Source organism: Phoenix dactylifera, chromosome 11, assembly GCF_009389715.1.
Source record: "Phoenix dactylifera cultivar Barhee BC4 chromosome 11, palm_55x_up_171113_PBpolish2nd_filt_p, whole genome shotgun sequence".
Classification (NCBI taxonomy): Eukaryota; Viridiplantae; Streptophyta; class Magnoliopsida; order Arecales; family Arecaceae; genus Phoenix; species Phoenix dactylifera.
The window spans coordinates 24,968,253-24,991,690 of record NC_052402.1 but is presented as its reverse complement, the minus strand read 5'-3'; the positions used below and the strand labels follow the sequence as shown (position 1 = coordinate 24,991,690).

General features: G+C 41.1%; 1 protein-coding gene across 2 annotated transcripts; it reads right to left on the bottom strand.

Moving 5' to 3' along the window:
- Nucleotides 1-345: 345 nt before the first annotated feature.
- LOC103710512 (suppressor protein SRP40-like) lies at nt 346-22,528 on the bottom strand. 2 transcript variants are annotated; one of them, XM_008796248.2, is made up of 7 exons: nt 22,138-22,528; nt 10,174-10,250; nt 8,089-8,132; nt 6,485-7,887; nt 5,625-5,714; nt 5,460-5,521; nt 346-758 (listed from the first exon to the last, which is right to left on the bottom strand). In XM_008796248.2, the coding sequence occupies exons 1-7, from the start codon at nt 22,486-22,488 to the stop codon at nt 653-655; spliced, it is 2,133 nt and encodes a 710-aa protein (XP_008794470.2). In that variant the 5' UTR covers nt 22,489-22,528; the 3' UTR covers nt 346-652. The 2 variants fall into 2 exon arrangements, with proteins under 2 accessions (XP_008794470.2, XP_008794472.2); XM_008796250.4 differs by having other exon boundaries at nt 10,174-10,238; nt 22,138-22,527.
- Nucleotides 22,529-23,438: the final 910 nt, after the last annotated feature.

Genomic DNA, 23,438 nt, shown 5'->3' with positions numbered 1-23,438 from the left:
AATCTAATGAAAACTCAGAATTTAAAAGAACTAAAGAAAAAAACTACGGGTACATAAAACACTCCACTAGTAACATGTCTTTAAGCAACATACCAAGAGAGAACCTAAAAGACAAGGAATGCTATAACATTGACAATATCCCGTGCAAGGTCTGTATAGAGTTTATTCAAAGAGAGAACCCTTGCACAATCTTATTTCAAGCATATAAATGAAGGCCTGTACGCATATATGTTGGTGAAGTAGAATTGATCTCATCCAATGCGATGACCCTTCCATAAGAACTACCCAAATTTTAGTTATTTAGAGAGCATGCATATCATACAGCCATTACACTGGCATACAATGGGATCAAGAGCAAATTCAGCAACCAATTGATCAATTGCAGATGTTTTACATCACAATTTTTGAAATATAGATCACCACGTACAAGAAGTGGCAAAACTTTTAACATTTACGGTCAAAATTTTGGGAAATAATGATAATCAAATATTAAATATTTTAAAATAATTACTACAATATCAAAATTATAAGGACTCATTTTTGCAATAGCATGCAAGTATGTTCAGTGACCCGGTATATCAAATCAAGCACAGCCTGACAACTGACAAATGCAAACGGAAGTTTGGGACCTGATTGTTTCACGGGCATCGCTTCATTCCTCATCTGAATAATTGAATTTTATAGAATATGACTGTAGATCAATCTGTCCTCCCTTATAAGTTCCACGCTTCTTCTTGGTCTTTTCATGTCTGAAGTCCCTGCAACGTCAAAATTAAATGATAAATGAGCATTTGTATATTACCAGGTAATAGGGCACTACCTTAAATGATCCATGACAGGAAATACAGTCGCATTTATGCAGATAATATGGAGCAAATCATTGTACAGTAACAAATTCCAGTACTTCCTCAAAAATCAAGAACCATGTCAGAAGGCATGAAGTAACGACCATGGGTGAAGCTTTAAGATTCAAATTAACCACGACCAAACCTAAAGAGTCTGATTTGTCAATTTACACATTGAACAAATTTTTTCCCTCTACTTCTTGATGATAGAAATTTAGACAGATATATATTATTGTCTTAAGGTTCAAAATAAAACCAATCTTCGCTTTTTATAAGTCAACTTTGAATTTAAAATCTTAAATGAGTATGAAATGTACTAACCGCCCAAAGTGGAAAAATGCAGTCCGAAATGTGGAGGGATCACACAAGAATACAGCTCTAAAGCCAACTCAACCAATGCGGTCCAATCATACGTCAACTTCAAGGACAACCAAATCACAGTTCATACCAAGGTTGGATAACCATGAGGTTGGATTTGACTTGTCCTCTACTAATTTATTTTTCAGGATGAGTCAACTAGGCGACTCCAGCAAGTCATATGGATGCTTCTATAAACAATTCCACTACCCAAGTATGGTCCCTACAATCCAGGGTCTCCAAAGGGGCGAACTAGGGACATATGCTTCTATGAATCACTAAAAATATTTGGTTGAGTTAAATATCTACTTAATTTGAATTCAATATGCTCCAATCTTTTAAGAATAATGAAGAGTATATAGATGTTATAGACTCAATGATGGAAACTATATGCAAAACCAAATGGCAGACTAACATTAGCGAAATAGTCATCCAAAATTCCAAGTTGTTCAAATCAATCACGTCCAAGCCATTTTGTCTAAAAAATATACAAAGTCTAAATTAAAACAAAAAAGATCAACACTAAAATTTTGCTGATATTCTTGCTTATTTATTGTGATTAACTAGTCCTTCACATAAGCATAAAAAGATCATAGCCATCTCTAGTTGTTGCCGGGGTAATACGATCTCGCTTCTACATCACTTTCTTGACCCTTAATTCCCACGAACTCAGGGATGACTTGTTCTAACTCAGCAACAACCCAGTTTAACTCAGCAACAGCTCAGCCTACTTCGGCCGAGATAAGGTCTTAAACAAACAAAAATAAACTAAAAATATGACTTGGCCGATTTTGATGATCCAACAGATTCATGAAAGACTCATCAACACTCAGTCAAGTCTTGCTCACTTTTAGTACTATTCTAGTCATCTTGACTTTTGACCCAGTAGCCTTATTTTTTGACTTGATCTCATCAAGACACGATTTGACTCAAAAGTTTTCCAGCCTTGGTTCATAAGTCAAAAGGCAATCAAATTTCAAGCAGAGTTTACATGAAACACCAAATTAAATTCATGGCTCAAAAAGCCCAATCAAAACTTGAGTGGTTTATGGTCAAACCAAATCCAAGTCACAGTTAGTTCTCTAGTCCTCAAATTTAAGCTAAGGATAGTCCTCTGGCCTCGGTCTTAGTTAAAACCAAATAGGGGTAGTCCTTTGACCCTTCTCAAATCCAAGCAAGGATTAGAACTCAACCTATCTTAAATACAAGCTAGGGTTAGCGCTCTGTCCATTGTGAAGTTCAAATCATGATTGGTCCTATGACCCTAGTCAAATCCAAACTAGAGCTAGCCATCTGACTCTAGTTACATCCAATTTGGTTAGTCCTCTGACCCATTCTAAACCAAATTTGGACTTGGTCCTCGAAGTCCATTGTGCAAGATGTGGGGTCAATCCTCTAGACTAACATCCATGGAAGGGTTGCTAACTCGACCACTCAAACCCCAGTTGGTGACCCTCTTCCTGATATAACTAGGGCTAGCCCTCAGACCCTAGCCAAATTATGACTAGAGTTAGTCCTCTAACTCTGTTCAAATTCAAGCTCAGACTAGTCCTCTGATCTTGGCTAAATTCAAACTAGAGTTAGTCCTCTGACCCTGGTCAAATTCAAGCTAGAGTTCTTCCATTGACCTTGGAAAGTTTAAATTAGAGTTAGTCCTCTGACTCCAATTAAATTACCAAAACTATGGTTAGTCCGCTGGACCCGGTTAAATTCAAATGGGAGGATCTGACTTTGGTCAAATTTAAGTTTGATCTCCACATCATTAAACTGGGCAAACTCAAACCAGGTCGACCTCTACATCATTAAACTGGATAAATACAAATCTCAAATTGACCTCCATGTCATTAAACTGGATAACTTCAAATCAAATGGATCTCCCACTGCATTAATTGGGCAAATCTAAATCAAGTTGACTTTATGTCCCCAAAGTGGACTTTAAGTCTTTCAAAAATAATGCACCATTTATTCAAATGTACATCAGATGTAGAGTTTTATTTATTTATTCATTGACGTAAATTAAGGGTATCCCCCTAGTTAAGCCATGTAATATGGAGTGAGCAAATTAATAAAATATATATATTATTATGTTTTATCTTCTTTAATACTTGTGCATAAGGTCTCTTAATCAATGGTGCCTCGACATTTGGGAGTAATTCATGGTGAATCTTGAGTTCATCGAAAGCTATAGACCCGTGTAAACAAAAAAAATGCTCTCCCATAGGGTGAATCTGATAGGATCATAATCAAATATCTCATTTGTGCATCCCTTTATCTCTTCAAAGGAGCACTCCTCTAGAGGAGCAAATTTGGAATTCCACATAGGAATTTAAGTAGGAGAGGGAATAAGAGCATCCGTGGCTCAGCTAAGGAGAATAGATCTCAATCCATTCTATTTTCTTCACCCACTTCCCCAAATAAATGCAAACGACACATATATGAACCCTAACTATCTTGTAACCAAATAATCTGAGTTTCAAAAGTAAGGAAAAAACACCCCTCAAATATGGCCAGCCCCTATAGATGAGCAAGGAAGAGGCTGTGGATAGGATACATGTATGCCCAAGGGAGATGGGGTGTCCATCCGTCTCCTCTTTCCTCTCTTGGATCTCAATCCATTCTATTTTCTTCACCGACTTCTCCAAATGAATGCAAAGGACGCATATATATGAACCCTAACCATCTTGTAACCAATCAGAGTCTCAAAAGTACGAAAAAAATGCCCCACAAATATGGCCAGACCCTATGGATTATGAGCAAGGAATAGGCTGCGGATAGGATACATGTATGGCCAAGGGAGATGGGGTGTACATCGTCTCTCCTTTCCTCTCTTCTTTTCTATTGCCCAACCCAACTAGAGGGTGCCATAACTTACTTCCAAGTTGTGTGTTCAATTCATCATTAATTTAAGCTGTGGCATAATATAAAAACTCTTGATAATTCAAAATTGAGATTGCAATAATCTGTACCGTACAATTAAAATGAGCACTTAAAAATAAAACCCTAACTAGATAAATCTAAAGCAAATTTCAGAAATCTAAGGCTTCAAAAATCAATCACATTTGTTATCAATCAAGGTAGCTCGAAGGGTACCATCAAGGTCTGCCGAACTGGTCCGGTTCGCACCGGTACAAGCCAAAACTGGTAGGCATACCAGTGCGAACCAGTCCGGTTTGTAGTGGTACGCCCCTGTACCGCTTGGTTCCGGCCAGGGCCCGAACCGTTTTCCACCGCCATACCGTACCAACCCGAGCTGAACCAGCCGTACCATAAGTACCATTATTGATCGTTCCAAAAATAATAGATGTCATTTGCCTAGGCAACCTTTAACTAGACTCTGTCTAAAATAATAATTATAATAGAACATAATCGTTAATAATAATAATAAACTGTTTAATTTTTTAAAAAAAACTTCACAGATTATAATATCATTTTTACTATCAAGATTAATGTGTATCTACACAAGATTATATTAAAACAACATTTTAGTCTGTAAATGTTGAAAATAACAAAAGACGCCCGTTACGACAGGATGACAGCTACATGATGGCTGCTTATAGTATATACGTAATACATAACCACATGCCTTATTAATCATCATAACAGCCACTATAATATTATTGCAGCATATATGTTAGACCATGACTGACTCCCTTGTGTCATAACAAAAGGGCAATACAGGAATGTAACAGAATAAGAAATAAAGATTGGCCTAACAGCCACCAAAATATAACCTTTATTTATGTAGAGTATCTTACTCTAAGGGGAACCAGTAGGACCCATTAAGAACTCATTTTCATGCAGTATTCAGTCCAAGAGATAACCCACTAGCTAATTGAATGCTATAAAATATGATAACAAGAAATCTAAAAATTGTGCTATCTACAATTCAGGGTGTCCTAGTGTACGAGGCTCCCACCATTGTGGGGCCTGGGAAACAATCTATGATTCGATCTATCAAAAAATTAACCAATTATTTTTATGGATGAAAGCTCACTCATCATGAAGAAATTAGATAATTTGTTCTAATGACTGACCAGCAATGCAAATCAAGCCTCTAAATGTGAACATAGATTTTCCATCTACTTGAACGCATTAATGATAGCTTCCATGAAGACCAGAACGACAAGCTTGGTTTAAAATAATTTCTATCTTCTAACGGAAGAGCTGATGTCTTGGATTACGTACATAGGCACCCTGGCAAAAGAAACAATTCCAAAAATCCAAAATGGGATTTCAAGGAAGAACGTAAACACATACCTTCCTCTGACTTGACCAAGAATTTCTTGTGCCTTTGCCCCATATCCATCATCTGCACCAGCCTGCCGAATGATGCCAACCAGGATAATTAGGTGTATGATAGACCTAGTAGGTATTGATAGAATTTTGATTAAAAAAAATGGAAGGAGATAAACAAAGATATACCTTAGCCCAATAAGAATTATCTTGAAGTCTCTTGTCAGCAAATTGAACATCATCCGCCTTGACCCTTCGAAATGAATTGACCGTTTGAGGCTGCAACAGTAGCAACAACTTATTAACCTGAATAGTACCTTCAGCTAGAAGTCTCAGGCTTGGAGAATTTACTGAATGCAATTTTCAGATATCAACTATTTGTACTGTAGAATCGGCAAAACAAGAACACAAGTGACATTCTATCACCAGGTGGTAAGTAGGTAACTTCAGCCATTCAGTCCAGTATGAGTTGGGGGATTTAATACTTTGACTGGGCCAGAGATGATTTTGGGTTTAGCATTGATGTTGCCGCTATTTGGCCAGTTCAGAAGATCATTATCATAACCACAACAAAAAAAGGATTAAACCTGTCAGAAGCCTTTTTAGATTGGTTTGCTTAACGGTCATTGATGCCCCAAATGTAAATAAGGTAGTGGTAAAAATGCAAGCCATGAAAAACAGACATAAGAATCAATCATCAAGGTTTTAAGTTTTTTTCTTAAAAGGTAATAACTGTTCACCTTGCTCAAAAAGGTTGTGTACTTGTATCCAACCTACAACCGAAGCTGCATGCCATCTCAACATGCCCATATTAATTTTCACGAGCACAAAATATATATTATATCATATTAAAAGCACGGAGAGTAGTTAGATGTCCTGTTAGAATGCATAGATAGTATAATTATTTCTGTTTTTCAAGAAAAAAGGTTTTTAGGTGGGGGTATTTACATGAGTTCCTGATAAAGCTACGAACCAGAGTCCTTGTTTTTACAACAAATGAAGAGAAATAACCTATATAAGGCAATAAGAAGAACAAATTATGTACACACCTCTGCTGAACTCTTTTCTTTCTTTATTGCTTTTGCTGAGTTGCCTCCTTCCCTTTCCTTCTTTTCACCGTTCCCATTTGCCACTTGATGTCCTACTACTTCCTTCTGGTAATCACATGTGCTAAGATTACCATCAAATTGTTCACGAAGAGGTTTGGTATTCTCATTGTTTTCTTCTGTTTTCCTCTTTTTAGCAGGAACAGGGTTCTCATACTGTGTCAAAGACTTGTTAGATTTTTCAAGGGACCCTGTTTCCTTGTTATCTTCAGTAACTGCTGGTTTGATTTTGGATGCCTTGCCTGCAATATCATTGTCTACCAGTGCCTCCTTTTCTTCAGAGGCTAATCTTTTCCTTTTCTTAGAAATTTTCTTCTCATTTTTAATGACATTATCTTCAGATAGGGGAACATTTTCCTTCTTGACATCTGATTTTCTTAAATCTTTATGAGATGTTCCTCCATCCGCTTGATCAAAGCTGATAGCACTTTCAGAAGTTGATTTGCCTTTCCTTTTCTTCTTCTCCTTATATTCAGAATCTTTATTATCCAATGATTCCTTGACAGAGGGATGCATGGTCACAGAATACAGTAGTTCAGAATCTGTGTTATTCTCATAGACTGTAGATTTGAAGTCCTTTGATTTCTTGTTGATCACATTTTGAGATGCTTCCAGTTCTGATTGCTCAATGTTCTGAGCAAGAGAATCAGAGATTTCTTTAGTTTTCTTTTTCTTTTCATCTTTATGTTTGGCAGTCGACTCAGAATTCTTGGTCAAAGACTTCAGTTCCTCTATTTTATCTCTAACTGCCTCTTGAAGTTTCCCATAGTCACTAGGCTCAGATTTCTCATTACAGGAATCAGAGACCACCTTATGCTTCTTCTTCCTCTTTTCTTTTTCATTTTCATGGGGTTGGGGCAACTGATTTTCATGAACAGAATTCTCAACTGTCCCATGACTAACTTCCAACTGATTCTTTTCAGCATTTTCACCAAGAGAGTCAGACACCAATTTCTTTTTCTTTTTCTTATCTTTAGTTTCAACATATGAGCCCTCAACTGATTTCAACTTTTCTAAGTCAGTTTTATCATCCACACTTGTCGACTCTTTCAAGGTCTTCTCTTGAGAAACTTCAGTATTTTCAACAGAGCAATCTTCAGAAGCTGACCTTTTTGTTTTCTTCTTAGATTTTACCTGTAACTCATCCACTAGTTTGTTTGATATCTTTTCCACAGTATTAACAACTCCATCAGAACCATTTGGCAGTCCAGGTTTAGATAACTCAGTATTTGTACTGTTATCAATGTCGTCACTTTTCTTTCTCTTTTTCTTGTGTGTGTGTTCAGAGACATCATTATAAATATCCTTCCTTTGTGCTTCTGTAGAAATACCAACTTTTTCTGAATCTGCAAGTTTCATAGATCTGAAATCAGAATGACAGCCAAGAAATGGAAAGAGAAAATAAGCACATAGAAGAGCAAATCTCACCACGTGCTTAGTTTGGCATCATTGTAACATCAAAGGATATGTATAATTTGTTGTAATGCACAATAAAAAAGAAAAAGACTACAAATACAGGGACCATGAATCAGAATAAAGGAAAGTACCTTGCTCTTTCAGCCACTCGATGCTAGCTTCTGCATGGCCTTTACTGCATATTTAGAATATTCCAAAGATAATGAGAATGCGAAGCATAAGTAAAAGAACTCCGGAGTAAATCAAGCCAGATTTTTTCTTTTTTTTAACAGGAAAAAGTAGAGTGCTAGGTAAGCTTCTCACAGCATGATAAATAAAACCATCTAGAAGACAAGATGGCTGGTTCAAATCCGTCCTTTCAGCAAAAGAATAAGTGCTTTGGTTAATTTAAACACCAAAGGGGACCCTTAAATTTCATTGGAGAGAGGCCATATTTTGATTCTGTGAAATAAACGTGTTGCCCAAAAACATGACACCACTTTTTTCATTTTTCTTATTGTTTACAGAGTTGAGCTCTTTTCTTAGATATAGGATGACAGAATTTCACGTAATAAGAAGACCATATTCTTAATCTAAGCAGGATTTATTGCTGTTTCCATATTACATGATTCAAGAGAGAAGGAACTCAACTATTCTTAACTGGACAACACTATATGAGCATGGACATTTGAAATAAAACTCATGCTCCAAAAACTGTTTGTCTATAGAGTTGACCATACTCCTAATCCAGGCAAGGGTTATTTTTTATGTCATGTAACATATTAGATTGTATGCATGGGTAAACTTGGAAAAATACTTCTCCCACTGGATTTAAATTTTGTTTGAATTTAAGGATAGACGTTTTTCTCTCTCAATCATTCCTTTCTGTTTGAATTCTATTTTTTCCAAATCTTATCCATCAGAAGCAATTAAGTTATTGAAATGACCAGTAATGTCAATGCTTTTTTTTTCTAAGCATGCATTTGCACATTCCCATATGCAAGTTTTTTTCAAAATGAATATTGAAAAACAGAAAACAAATCAAAATGTTACATATTCATATTTGTTTAAAAAAATTGAACACAAATTGGAATTTAATAGGTGCAACCTTGGTTCACAGCAAGGTCTGTAGAACCGCCCCAAACCGGACGGTTCGGGGCATCTTGGGCCGTACCGACGGTGCACCGGGATGGTTCCGCCAATGAAACCGAGACGCCTCGCCGGAAGGGAAGGAGGAGGAAAAGAGAGAGAGAGCGGGGGAGGGAGGGAGAGGGATAGAAAAGAAGAGAGGCTGGCCGGCGGAGGCTCTCCAGCCTCCGTTGGCCAGCCCCGACCAGCCTCTCTTCCCTCCTCTCCCTCTCTCCCCCGCTCTCTTTTTTCCTCTCTCGTTCTCCCTCTCCCCCGCCATAGAAGATGTGTTGGTACGAGCCTAGCACGACACAGCGTGGGCCCGAACCAACTCGTTCTGCCGGGCAACCGGAACGGCGCTCGATACCGATTCTGTCGTCCTTGGTTCGTCGTCTCGGTACCGGTGCCACACGAGCACAGTGTCAGTACTACCAAGACCGTGACAAGGTTGCTAGCCGCTTAGAGATGTGATGGGAGCAGAGGAAAGGATGTTGGAGAGGAGGGCTCCAAGACGAGCAGGAGAGAGGGCGTAGAGATAAAAGAGAGGGAATAAGAATGAACAGGTTTGATTGTTCACCATTTGAGTTTTAAGGTTTTTTTTTTTTAATTTTCTTTATAGCAAAGCAGATATGTGAATACAAACCACATAAAAAAAAAAACTTTAAATTCAGTTTTGTAAAATTTGAATGTCTATATATGGATCCAAATCCAAGTCCGGTCTGATATAGAGATGCTTAACAGTGTCCAGCTAAATCTGGATACGAATATAAGTAGATATAATCCGAGCTGTTCTCAACCCTATAAAGCAATGCAATGAAGGCCCTATTGAACACCCACTTAATTGGTTGTATAAACTTAGCCCATAGAATGAACAACAATTGATGCAAGCTACCTTCTCTCTATCATTATGTCATTTTCTACAAGAAAAAAAGGGTATTATCCTCTTCTTTAGTTACTTAAATATTCTTTTTCCTCTCTTTCAGCTTACACTCCAAGATAGTTTGGGCAAACTAGTTTAGCCTCTTAGTTCTTTAGGCAAAACACTGTTGCTCAAATAGACTAATGTTTACATTTTCATGAAGATCTAAAATTAATGAGAAAACATATACCTTGGCTCCAAGCACTTGCTGAATAGGTCCTCTAAGTTCAAAATGGATGATTTCCAGCCATCCATCTGCACCAAAAACTATTTTGCATAATCTACTTAGAGAGATAAATACATGTAAGATAACAAAACAAAGTAGCTAAAAAGATGCATACTATGACAAACTTATGACATATTACAAAATCTTAACTCTGTAAATAAAGTAAGATGCATGTAAAATAGGCTTGTTTGCCTTCCAAGCAACCATACATGCAAATCATTTCCTAAACATGTAAGTAGCAACTACACAACGATGAATATGAACTTTAAGATTGAATAAGCATGGAAGGTAGCAACTATACAAAGATGAGTATGAACTTGACAATTTGTTCTATAAACAGTGCAAGCGATGAAGCTTTAAAAGGTAATACTTCACAATTTACACATCAACTAGTTACTAGAACATGCTATACGTAAATGTAGCATTTTAAAAATTGGCTTTGTACGCATGAATAAGCATGCAAAAAATATTCAGGTTTGACAGATGCACAAGGGTGCACAGTCTTATCTAGACTAACAAAACCATGATTATGGAGAGACACGTCTCCACATAGATTGGGGTTTCCTAGGATATGAGTTTTTATGAAGTTCCCTTTTTTCTATTTTTTTAAGGGACTTGCTTCACCATACCTACACTGGACCTTCTTCCTGTAACTAAGGCTCAAATCATAGTTTTGGGCATGAGATCAACGTGCATCAAAATTTTCATATAATAGCCCATACTCCCATTAGCTTGAAGGTCCCAAGAGCTCATGTTACAATGAAGAGTTGTAGAGATGTTCAAAAAGATTTTAATGTCAAGCCATTGTACTGATACTATAGCAGGTACTGTTCATGCTACTGTAACAGAGACTGTTCATGGTACAATAGCAGCAACTTATTTGGAGATGTGTATTTTATCTTTTCTCTCTCTTATGTTTAATTGATGGCTAGGATTTCTTTTTTTGATTCAAGGATCCAGATTTAGTGCTGTTAGGGATTTGACTTTTTGAGTCTATATAAAAGTTGTAATCTTCTTGTTTGAGGGAGAGCTTTTTGAGTTAATTGGATTGAAGAAAAAAGAGAGCCAAGGTCAGGCTGTTCCCTCCCTTTTGTCTTATTCTTTCTGCATATTTTTCTTCTTTCCTCCCCTTTCTATTTTCTACTCTTTTTCCTTTTATTGTATTTTCTGCTTTTATTTAATGCAATTGCTTACTGAACTAGAATCTGATTATATTTGGATTGTTATATACTTGGGTTACACTACTTTGATCCCTTAACACCACCAAAAGCCTTGTTATCCATTATTACCTTTAGAAAGAAACTTCAAAAGCTTTGTTTCCTCCTCATAAAACCCTAAAATCCTTTGCCCTATAACCCTAATCCCTTGCTCCAAGGTCCACCATCGCACAAAAACAGCACTAACCACCTGCTGTCCTACATCACAAACCCTACATGAGTATGGCAGGAAAAGGAGGATAATGTATTGGATCATAAATTTGCTTTTCTAAGTTTCACAAACCGACCTCCTTCATGGCTGTGAAAATCAAACATTAAACCTTTTGTTTTTTTATCATAGGAAGAAATTGAACAATATGAAAAGAGGAGTTTCTTTACAAGTTTCATAAAGTTAACTTATTGTCATTTACCACAAGGCCCTTCATAGAGAAACTACCGGAAACCCACTGAAAACTAGTTTCTTAGTTGTTTCTCCATGGTCTCCACATACTTTTGCATACATTTTTTATAATCCACTTGTTTGTTCCATGATCACATTTCCTATCTCTAGCATTAGCGACTTTTCTCATCCATTGTTCCCGTTGGTTGCTCTTTCATTATTTTTTGCATCAGTTTCTGATGCATGACCATCACCCTCATTCCCTTGGGCGTGACACATTGGGTCTAGGTGAGTGTGGAAAAATTAAGTCCAAGTAGTGGTGTGATTGAGTCCATATAATAAGTGATTTAATTCACAATGGGTTAGTGTCTTCAATGCCTAATCAGATTGAGTCCAATGCGTCTTTGATTAATTAGGATTGATCACATGTCATATGGGAGAGAGTTTTAGGAAATTTGGACTTGATCCCATGCGTATGGAAGGAGTCATGGCGTGTGGTTGAGTTGTGCCTAGTGGAGTTCCAATCCACACACCCAAGATAAGGATTCATGGGTGTCTAGAGTTAGGTGATAAGGTGTTTGATTGGTCAATTAGGAGATTTAAATTTTAAAAGAGTCCTCATGTGGTTAGGAGTCTAACTAATTTGGTGGTAGTCCTTATCTTTTCCAACCTCCATTTCTATATAAAGAAAGGTATGAAGAATAAAAATTAGAATTCTTAAGTGTAGTTTTGAAAGGAAATCCTTGCCTACGTGAAAGAGTCTCTCCCCTTCTTTGGTGTGACGCCACTAGGCTGAAGGAAAGGGGTGAGACGCCTCTTCCTCTCACACCTTGATGAGATTGGTTTGGGTGAGACTCCCACAACCAACTCATCCTTATCCCTTCCTTAATTCAAGCCTCCCTTTGCTCACGCCTTCTTAGATTGCCACATCAGCATCCAGCCAACTCCTTACACCCAAACCCTCCTTGTTTCCTTTAGAATCCCCACTCCAAGTCTTCTAGATTCTCTGAAAGAGTCGACTCCCCAGATCTCGAGTCGACTCCAAGGATACTCGAGTCGACTCCAAGTTTAGTCGAGTCGACTCCAAGTTTAGTCGAGTCGACTCCAAGGATACTCGAGTCGACCCCAGCTGAAAGACAGAAAGCTTATTCTTTGGAAACTCTGCGAGAGCCGACTCCCCAGATCTCGAGTCGACTCCAACATTGGTCGAGTCGACCCCAGCTCGGCTGACAGCATACGGCCAATTTTGCAGAAGTACTTTTGCAGGCTCCACCCACCTCTCTTCCACCCACAAAGAACCCTAGCCACCATTGCCAAAGGAGGGAGAAATTCTACAACCCATCTCCCACTGTGCCAGTTTGGTATCAGAGCAACCATCCCACCTCCGTCATGCGTCAATTGGTATCAGAGCAACCATCCCACCTCCGTCCTGAAACAATTGGTATCAAAGCGAAGATCATCATGAGCATTCGCAACGAACACCCCTACAATCTGGAGAGGCAACTTGCTAAAGCCGTGCATGAACTCACCCAGCAAGTGGCTACCTTGAATCAGAAGGTGGACACCGTTTGGGATCGCCTCTTTTCCGAGCCAAACAATCTTGAAGATGATCATGGCGTTCCTGCACACCCTGAAAATTTAGAAGTGCCGTTAGGACGAGAACCCGATGTTGAGGCTTTCTCCCCAAGGGGCCTATCACCCCAAAGACCACCTAAGGGCCAGCGGATGCCACCTCCAAATATTCCTCATATGGAAAATAATTTCAAGAACCCCTATGTTCATCAAAATCAGTAGGAGCACAACAACTCCGATGAAGCCATGAAGCGGGTTCACGTAGAAGTTGCTGATTATAGTGAAAGCATGGACCCAACCCACTTTCAGGATTGGCTGATGTCCCTTAAAGATGACTTTGAGTAGTTCAGCATGTCCAATGAAACCAAGGTGCGATTCGTAAAGATGAAGCTAAAGAGCTAAGCACGCATATGGTGGCATAGTGTTGAAGAAAAGCTTCATCGACTCCGACAACCCCCTATCAATGATTGGAAGGAGATGAAACTTCGTCTGAAGGAGAAGTTTCTTTTCCTCAACTATAAGGAGACACTCTTCGAAGAACTTCTGAAACATCGTCAAGGAAACTCTTCCGTAGAGGAGTATACAGCCCGGTTCCATAAGTTGATCCGCAGCAACCTCACAGAGACGGAGCGCGACAGCCCCTAACTCGGTACCGATCCGAGCTGAGAGATGACATTAGAAGGGAGTTGATGATGACGCGCATCTTCAACCTAGAGGAGGCATACAAACTCGCCATTCGAGTTGAATCACAGCTGCGACAAAGGCGCCCTGCGCAAGCACCGGTTGTACGACGGTTTTTCGAACGCAGCACCAACCAAGGAGTTCCTTTTCCACGAGGTAACGCCCTTGTTTTCACATCTGAAACCTCTATTAATCGAAGTACATATCAGGATAGAGGTGCCACAAGGGCCAATGAAAATGGTAAAGGTCCTATGCCACAATCTACGCCGCAAGGAAAGAACTCTGTTGAATGCTACAAGTGTGACGGGCAAGGCCATTTCACCATCGTTTGCCCCACCTAAGACCAACGTTTTGCATTGGTATGTGAGGAAGACGAGATCATAGGGCCTTCTGAAGTTCCTCCTTCCTCTCAGCCCGCTGATGAAGAAGAAAATGAAGGAAGCGAAGAACCTGATGAAGAAGCCCCTGTGGTTGAGTTAAAAGCTTCGGATCTATCCGTGTGCGTCGTACGACGGATTCTTACGGGCTGCAAACAGGAGGAGAACGTGGAGGAAGATTGGAGGCGCACCAATATCTTCCACACTCGCATCGAGCATGCCAACAAGTCCCTAAACCTTATTATTGACAATGAAAGCTGCATGAATATCATAACCAAAAATGTGCTGAAAAAGCTGAATCTGAAATCGGTACCACATCCAAAGCCGTATCAAGTAAGTTGGATCGAAGACTCCTCCATCCCTGTTAAACAAAAATGCTTGATCAGTTTTCACTTGGTAAAAACTTCCGAGATGAAGTATGGTGCGATGTTCTACCCATAAAGGCGTGCCATCTTCTAGGAAGACCATGGTTGTATGATCGTAGTGTCGAGTATAACGGTCGATCTAATTATTATTCTCTATATAGTACCAACAAAAGAATTGTATTAAAGCCCCTTCAGATCACTGATTTTGCTCCTAAAAATCTGATAATCCAATGAGTTTTAACTATGAGAAAGTTTGAAGCTTGTAGCCGAGAGATTGAAGCTCGTATGCACTAGTGGCTAGAAAAGTTGGAGCTGAAATTTCAAAATTTGTTCCTCTTGATTTCAAGTCTATATTGGATGATTTTTCTAATGTAACACCTGAGAAACTTCCCAAAGAGCTTCCATTGATGAGGGACATCCAACATGCCATAGATTTGGTGTCCGGTTCAAGCTTACCGAATCTTCCTGCATACCGGCTGAATCCTAAAGAACACGAAGAGCTTCACTGCCAAGTCCAAGAACTTTTGGATAAGGGATTCATCCGAGAGAGCCTCATCCCATGTGCCGTCCCGACTTTACTTACTCCCAAGAAGGATGGTTCATGGAGGATATGCGTAGACAGCACGGCAATCAACAAGATTACAATAAAGTACCGTTTTTCGATCCCGCGAATTGACGACATGCTGGATTTGTTGAATAGAGGCATCATCTTCTCGAAGTTAGACCTTCGAAGCGGCTACCACTAGATCAGAATCAGACATGAGAACGAGTGGAAAACAATGTTCAAGACCAAGGATGGACTCTTTGAATCGATGGTTATGCCCATTGGCCTCTCTAATGCGCCAAGCACCTTCATGCGAGTCATGAATCAAGTGCTGAAACCGTGCATTGGGCGCTTTGTAGTTGTTTATTTTGATGACATTGATTTTCAGTCATGGCCATGTGGAACACCTAGGGCTGGAAGTGGGCCGGGTCGGGCCGAGCCACACCCCTACCCAAACTCGGCCCGAAATTTTTTTTCGGGCTTCGGGCCGGGCCGAGGCCCGAACAATTTTAAAGGAACGAGGCCCGAGCCCGGCCCGAGCCCGTTTGGGCCAGCCCGATGACGAGTCCGGCCTGATCCCGAGCCCGGCCTAATTTACAGGAGTTGTTTACAGCCAGTTGTTTACAGCCAGTTCCAATGTTAAATAAACTCTAAAACCGCCGACTTATTTCCTCTCTCTTTTCATCGCCGGCGAGGGATCGGAGCTCGGACGCCGGCGAAGGAGGCAGCCATAGAGTCTGGCGGCGTTGCGGTCACGATTAGAATCTGTGGCACTCGCGACAGAGGAGCAGTGTCTATATATATATATAGACAGACAAAGGAAAAGGATTGAGGGAATATAATATTCTATTGCGGCGGGGAGGGTGAGGGGTGGGGTGGGGAGTTCTTGCTTGCATTGGAGGGGAAAAGAAGGGGTGGACGCTCGCGCACGGCACGGATGCCGAGGGGATCACTTCGTGGAATCCCCTTCTTCGCCTCCGACGCCTCCTTGCCATATGGCGTAATCCATTCCCCGGCGATGGTTTCTTTTAAATTCTGCCTCCGTTGGCTTGTTTCGTTATGGTTTTAGTCTTTTAGAGGTTTTTGGGCGAGCGGAGGAGGAGAGAAGGGCGATCCGGTGAGGTTTCCGCCTTTTACCAAGGTTTTTGGTTCTTTTTTCCGTCTTTACGCGTTTAGCTGCGATTCGGGCTTGCGAGTCGGGCTGGGTGTGGGCTCGGGCTTGGACAGGCCCGGGCTGGGCCAATGAAATACCCGAGCCCAGCCCGAAATAGATATGGGCTTAATCATTCAACCCGAGCCCGGCCCGAAATACATTGAGCCTAGCCCATAGCCCGGCCCGAGGGCGGCCCGACCCGATGGGCTTCGGGCCGGCCCGAGCCCACTTCCAGCCCTAGGAACACCAGCAACATCTTCACCAAGTGCTTCACACCCTCAGATCAGAAAAGCTTTAAATCAACTTGAAGAAGTGCTTCTTTGCCGAACCACAAGTTTCCTTCCTCGGTTTCATAATTTCAGCTAATGGAGTCGCTGCCGATCCAGAAAAGGTTAAAGCTATTCGAGAGTGGCCTATACCCCGCAACATGCATGAGGTGAGGAGCTTCCATGATCTGGCATCCTTCTACCGAAGATTCATAAGGAACTTCAACAGCATAATGGCCCCAATCACAAACTGTATGCGGGCTGATTCCTTTCATTGGACTCCGACGGCCACCAAAGCATTTGAAGACATCAAGGTACTCCTAGCACAAGCCCCAATTCTTCGACTTCCAAATTTTGATCAGGTATTTGAGGTTGCTTGTGACGCATCCCACATCGGAATTGGTGGAGTTCTAAGCCAAGAAGGTCATCCCATCGCCTTCTACAGCGATAAGCTCAATGACGCGAAGCGCTGATATTCCACATACGACATCGAGTTCTACGCCGTGGGCTAGACCCTTAAACATTGGAGGCACTACCTCCTACACCGGAAGTTTGTCATGTACACCGACCACGACTCTCTGAAGCACATCAACTCCCAAAAGAAGTTGAGTGCACGGCATGCTAGGTGGGTAGGGGTGCTGCAGCAGTTTACGTTCATGCTGAAACATAAGCCAGGTGCAGAGAACCGTGTCGCTGATGCTCTTAGCCAAAAGTCACATATTCTAACTCTATTGAAAGCGGAGGTAATAGGGTTTGATGATCTGAAAATTTTATACCCTACTGATGCCCAATTTCAGTCCATATTTGCGGAGATTTCAGTAGGAGACCGGCGGCAGCATCCAGAATTTTCAGTGCATGACGATTTTCTCTTTCGTGGCACTCGCCTATGTGTCCCGGAGTCTTCACTTCCAGATTACATCATTAGAGAGGTTCACGGTGGAGGTCTTGCAGGACATTTTGGCCGTGATAAGACTATCAGCATAGTGGAAGATCGATTCTATTGGCCAACATTATGGAAGGACGTTAATCGAATCATCAAGCAGTGTCGCATTTGCCAACTTGCCAAGGGATCCAAGACTAATGCCGACCTTTATTCTCCCCTGCCCTTGCCATGTTCACCATGGAAAAATCTCAGTATGGATTTCGTCTTGGGTTTGCCAAAGACAGTTCGAGGCCACAATTCAATCAATGTGATTGTTGACAAGTTTTCCAAGATAGCTCACTTTGTGCCATTTGCAAAAACTTATGATGTATTCCGAGTTGCTGATTTGTTCTTGAAAGAAGTGATTCGCTTACATGGGCTACCAAAGACCATTGTATCTGATCATGATTTCAAGTTCATTAGCTATTTTTGGAAGACACTTTGGGCGAAGCTTGGCATCCGTTTTTCTTTCTCCAACGCCTATCATCCCCAAACCAATGGGCAGACCAAGGTGGTCAACCGCAGTCTTGAAAATCTTCTTCGATGCTTAGTCCGGGATCATGCGAAGTCATGGATCTGATTTTGCCCCATGCCGAGTTTGCCTACAACAGCAGTGTCAACCGGACCACAGGATTGTCACCTTTCGAGATTGTTCTCGAGTTGAAGCCGCGACAGCCCATTGATCTCATTCCGCTTTCCATCAACACGAGGACCAGCGAAGGTGGTGAGAATTTTGCTAGGCACATACAAAACATCCATGCTGAAGTTCGACGTCGTTTGGTCACCAACACCGAGATTTATAAACAATAAGCAGACTTGAAGCGACGTCCCTTAGAATTCAAGGAGACCTTGTGATGATGCGGTAGAGTGCTAATCGTTTTTTCCGCAGAAATTTTCAGAAGCTTCACCCTCGTCGCGTCGGCCCTTTCAAGGTGCTAAAACGATTGGTACCTAATGCATATGTGCTTGATTTGCCTGAAAACTTGCAAGTCAGCCCAATCTTCAACGTGGAAAACCTGCAGCTCTATGAAGGTCACTATGCAGAAGATGAAGACCCTCCAGCCGTACCACCATCATTACCATGTCGATCAGCCCCTAAAGACAACATTGAAGACATCTTGGATGATTAGATCGTGTCCACAAGCCGAGGAGGATATCAGAAATTTTGACGGACAGACCAATTTCAGATTGCCCATGGTTGAAGACAGAGGAAGTCCAACGGCTGAACCGGACCTCTACGAGCTCTACCAGTCGCAAAACTCGACAGAGTCGAGTCTTTTCCAGCAGGAGGGAATTGATGCAGGAGCATCACCCTCATTCCCTTGGGCGTGACACATTGGGTCTAGGTGTGTGAGAAAAAATTAAGTCCAAGTAGTGGTGTGATTAAGTCCATGTAATAATTGATTTAATTCACAATGGGTTAGTGTCTTCAATGCCTAATTAGATTGAGTCCAAGGTGTTGAATGCGTCTTTGATTAATTAGGATTGATCACATGTCATATGGGAGAGAGTTTTAGGAAATTTGGACTTGATCCCATGCGTATGGAAGGAGTCATGGCGTGTGGTTGAGTTGTGCCTAGTGGAGTTCCAATCCACACACCCAAGATAAGGATTCATGGGTGTCAAAAGTTAGGTGATAAGGTGTTTGATTGGTCAATTAGGAGATTTAAATTTTAAAAGAGTCCTCATGTGGTTAGGAGTCTAACTAAATTTTGGTTGTAGTCCTTATCTTTTCCAACCTCCCTTTCTATATAAAGAAAGGTATGAAGAATAAAAATTAGAATTCTTGAGTGTTGTTTTTGAAAGGAAATCCTTGCCTACGTGAAAGAGACTCTCCCCTTCTTTGGTGTGACGCCACTAGGCTGAAGGAAAGGGGTGAGACGCCTTTTCCTCTTACGCCTTGATGAGATTGGTTTGGGTGAGATTCCTACAACCAACTTATCCTTATCCCTTCCTTAATTCAAGCCTCCCTTTGCTCACGCCTTCTTAGATTGCCACATCAGCATCCAGCCAACTCCTCACGCCCAAACCCTCGTCGTTTCCTTTAGAATCCCCACTCCAAGTCTTTTGAATTCTCTGAAAGAGTCGACTCCCCAGATCTCGAGTCGACTCTAAGGATACTCGAGTCGACCCCAGCTGAAAGACAGAAAGCTTGTTCTCTAAAAACTCTGCGAGAGCCGACTCCCCAGATCTCGAGTCAACTCCAACATTGGTCGAGTCGACCCCAGCTCAATTCGAGTCGACCCTAGCTCGGCTGACAGCATACGGCCAGTTTTGAAGAAGTACTTTTGACGGCTCCACCCTCCTCCCTTCCACCCACAAAGAAGCCTAGCCACCATTGCCAAAAGAGGGAGAAATTCTGCAACCCATCTCCTACTGCACCAGTTTGGTATCAGAGCAACCATCCCACCTCCATCCTGCGTCAATTTCCCTTCCAGCAACTGTGAATAAAACTAGATTTTATCCTATACCATCACATTAAAATTGACCTGCTACTTTTCAATGAAGAAATTGAATTGTAACAGCTCACATGATTCAGTAAACTCTTGCCACCATATGTCACAAATAAATCTGCTAGCGACAACCAAATTCTTATCAGCTCAAGACTATTAATGACATCAAGAAAATATAACTAGATGTTATTATGATATTACAATTTAGAACCAGCAATTTACAGAGATATGAAGGGAAAAAGCAATATCTTTCAAAAAGGTACAAAAGCAAAGAATAGCAACATAATGCCTTCAAAACTCCTAAGATAACAAATACAAAGCTCTTTCCTAGCTGCATCTTCCATAAGGAATGTGGGTTTATAACCATCAAATAAATGCACAGTGTTATCCTGCACAATACAAACTAAACATCAACAAATTTCTGCCTTGTTTGATATTTCTAACACAATATCCCTAGGAGAGTCCCATCTCTTCCAACCTCTTAGTCCTTAACCCTCCTTTTCCGGTTTCGCACACTCTCTAAGTCCCCCAGAACCCAGAGTTACTTGGGATTCTTGGCATTGCTGCCAAGTATCAAAATATTGTCGTATTGGAGATGACAGACCAACAAAAATCTAGGCACCTGGACATAACACACACACACACACATATATACATGTGTATGCACGTACAATATTTAGGTCATCATTTTTATGTTTGTCCAGAAAGGGAATTGAAAAGGGGAAGGATATTGTCCAGCAATTTGACACTACTATAAAACCACAGATGTTATCATACAAAAGTAATAAATCATGATACATTGCATTATATGCAATTATTATAGACACAACAAAGGTTGATTTCTAGTTGGGTCATGGCTAACCTAGACTTAAACTGATGACCTTTCATGCTTAAGAATTCAGATATGACATATATGATACAGCAAAAGGCTATTGTAATTCAGTTAATTCTACATTAGAGTGTCGACTTACCTTTGTTGACTTCGTAAATATCATATCATAAAAAGTATAAACCTTATTGAAAGGAGGATTATTTTGCTTCACACCCTTCTTCTAATGAAACAACCATCCACCATCAAAAACTTGGTGATGAGACAAATTTTTATTTCAATCAGAATACATCTTTATCCAAATCCAGTACTTACCTCAAAATTTAGTAAATGACATCTCCAACCAACACCATAAGGTATTTATTTCAAATGTCAACAGAAATTTTAATTATCATTGTTGTAGCGAGCATCAACACATCCATAAAAAGTCAAACACACACACGTGCCCCATCATATGTGGAAAATCTCATAGTTAAAAACAGGTGCCTCAATATTTTCCTGTATATTTCAACAAGTATCCTTGCCACATCCAATAACCTTCATGAGGTAGGCTTAGAGCTTGTTGGATGTGTGCACCAACCATCCTCAAAAGGCAGAAATGGCATTGCTGTAAACTCCACAATAGAGATTAACTCAGAAAGGTTTGCATTTTAACTTATAAAGAGTTCACCATCCTTTTATCACCTTATCAATAGCTACTGTAATGCTTCCTAAGAAATGTTCATTTCGAATTGTCCAGCATACTTATAACCATTTTAGCATTATAATTTTGCCATATTTTTCTTCCAATCCATGTCATCAAAATCACTTAACTATAACAGTAGCACAAGTTCATAATCACAATTTTACATTTTTTACTAATACAAAAATTATCACGGCCATCTCATATAAATCATAAGATTACGTAGTCTGAGGGGACAACAATGCAGCAAATAATTCGAGCTTGAAGGGACTAAATCAATAATGCATCTAAACCAAATTCCTCAGTAGACCAAATGCCATGTAGAATCACCAGAATAGGATTTCAATTATTAAATAACAGATAATATCAACTAACAGCAAATTTTTACTATGAGTGAACGATAAATTTCCCCCAAAAAACAATTCTTTTTTCTTTTTCGTTGGTGGTCGCAGGACGGTAATGATCAAGGATTCTTGAAAGAACCGTACCTCGAGCTGGGCTTCGGACCGGAATGCCGAGAGGGTCTTGAGGAACCCATTGCTCTCAAGGAAGGCGGCGATCGATTGAAGAAGGATTTCCTTCCCCTTCCCCTTGAGGGGCGCGCCCCCGCCTTTGCTCGCCCGATCCAGGTCTAGAGTTTCCGATCCCCCGGGGCCCCCTTCTAGGGTTTCCGAGGACCGCCTCTTCTTCCTCTTCTTCTCCTTCTTTGCCTCCGTATCCTTCCTCCTCTCCTTGCCCTCCTCCTGGGCCACGACGCCGGTGTGGGACTCGAGCATGATTTGGCGAGGAATGAAGAGAAACGGAGTCGATGTGTTGAGACGTTTGGGGTTTTCCCGCATGAGCAGATGGCCAGGGAGGCGGAGGGTATCTAGGGTTTAGGCGATGTGTGGTCTTTTAAAGGTGTCCGGCAGAAGCTTCCGGAGATTGGCGGAGCATCCGACGAACGAAGATTCAGCACGTGACATGCACGTTGCTGATGAGAGGGATTTCTTTTTTTTTTTTTTTTTTTGGTACAATGGTTGTTTGTACCAATTTGTCATGAGCACAGCGAGCAAAATTAATAAAAAAATAAAAAAACGGTGCAGAGATATCTCCCTGACAAAACCGCAGAACCTTTTCTAAATGTTAAGCAGTAAAGAAGACCACTCAGTCAGCTAACAATCGATAATCTTATTCAATGATACCTGATAGGAGGGAAATGGACCGTCCAGTCCACAACTAAAAGGCCGCCTAGTTTTGGCCCAGTAAACGTCAACGCCAATCGGCTGAATTTTCACTTCAGCCTAGAGTCAACCCGACTTCGGGACTCCGTCAAAAGCTCTACCAACTTCAGATATTCGTCGACTCCCCCGACCAAGCATGGAGTGCCTTCAGACATTCGTCGACCTACCCCGACCAATGGGATGCCTACCTCAGTAGTACACCCCGACTTTTAAACTCGGGGCACTCCACCGAGCACACCTCGGAGTCCGGAAAGCCGAGCTACTCCCAACACCCGTCAAGCCGACCTCGTCAAATGCATAACGCGACCTTTTAATGAGTTCGGCCTCACCAACGACCGCACCCATGTGCGCGCCTACGTCCATCTGCATGGCCGTACTTTGTAACACTACCGTATTACATTTTCATATCCGGCCTTCAACAGTCAGACGGCACCTTAACCACTCCGGCCATACCCTATTGTGACTGTCAACACCCTATCGTTCTCAAGAACGGGCAGTACTACACGCCACCAGCCAGCCTAAGCTTCGCGCCACCCGGCTCAGAGCCACGCCCCCTCATGATTAGG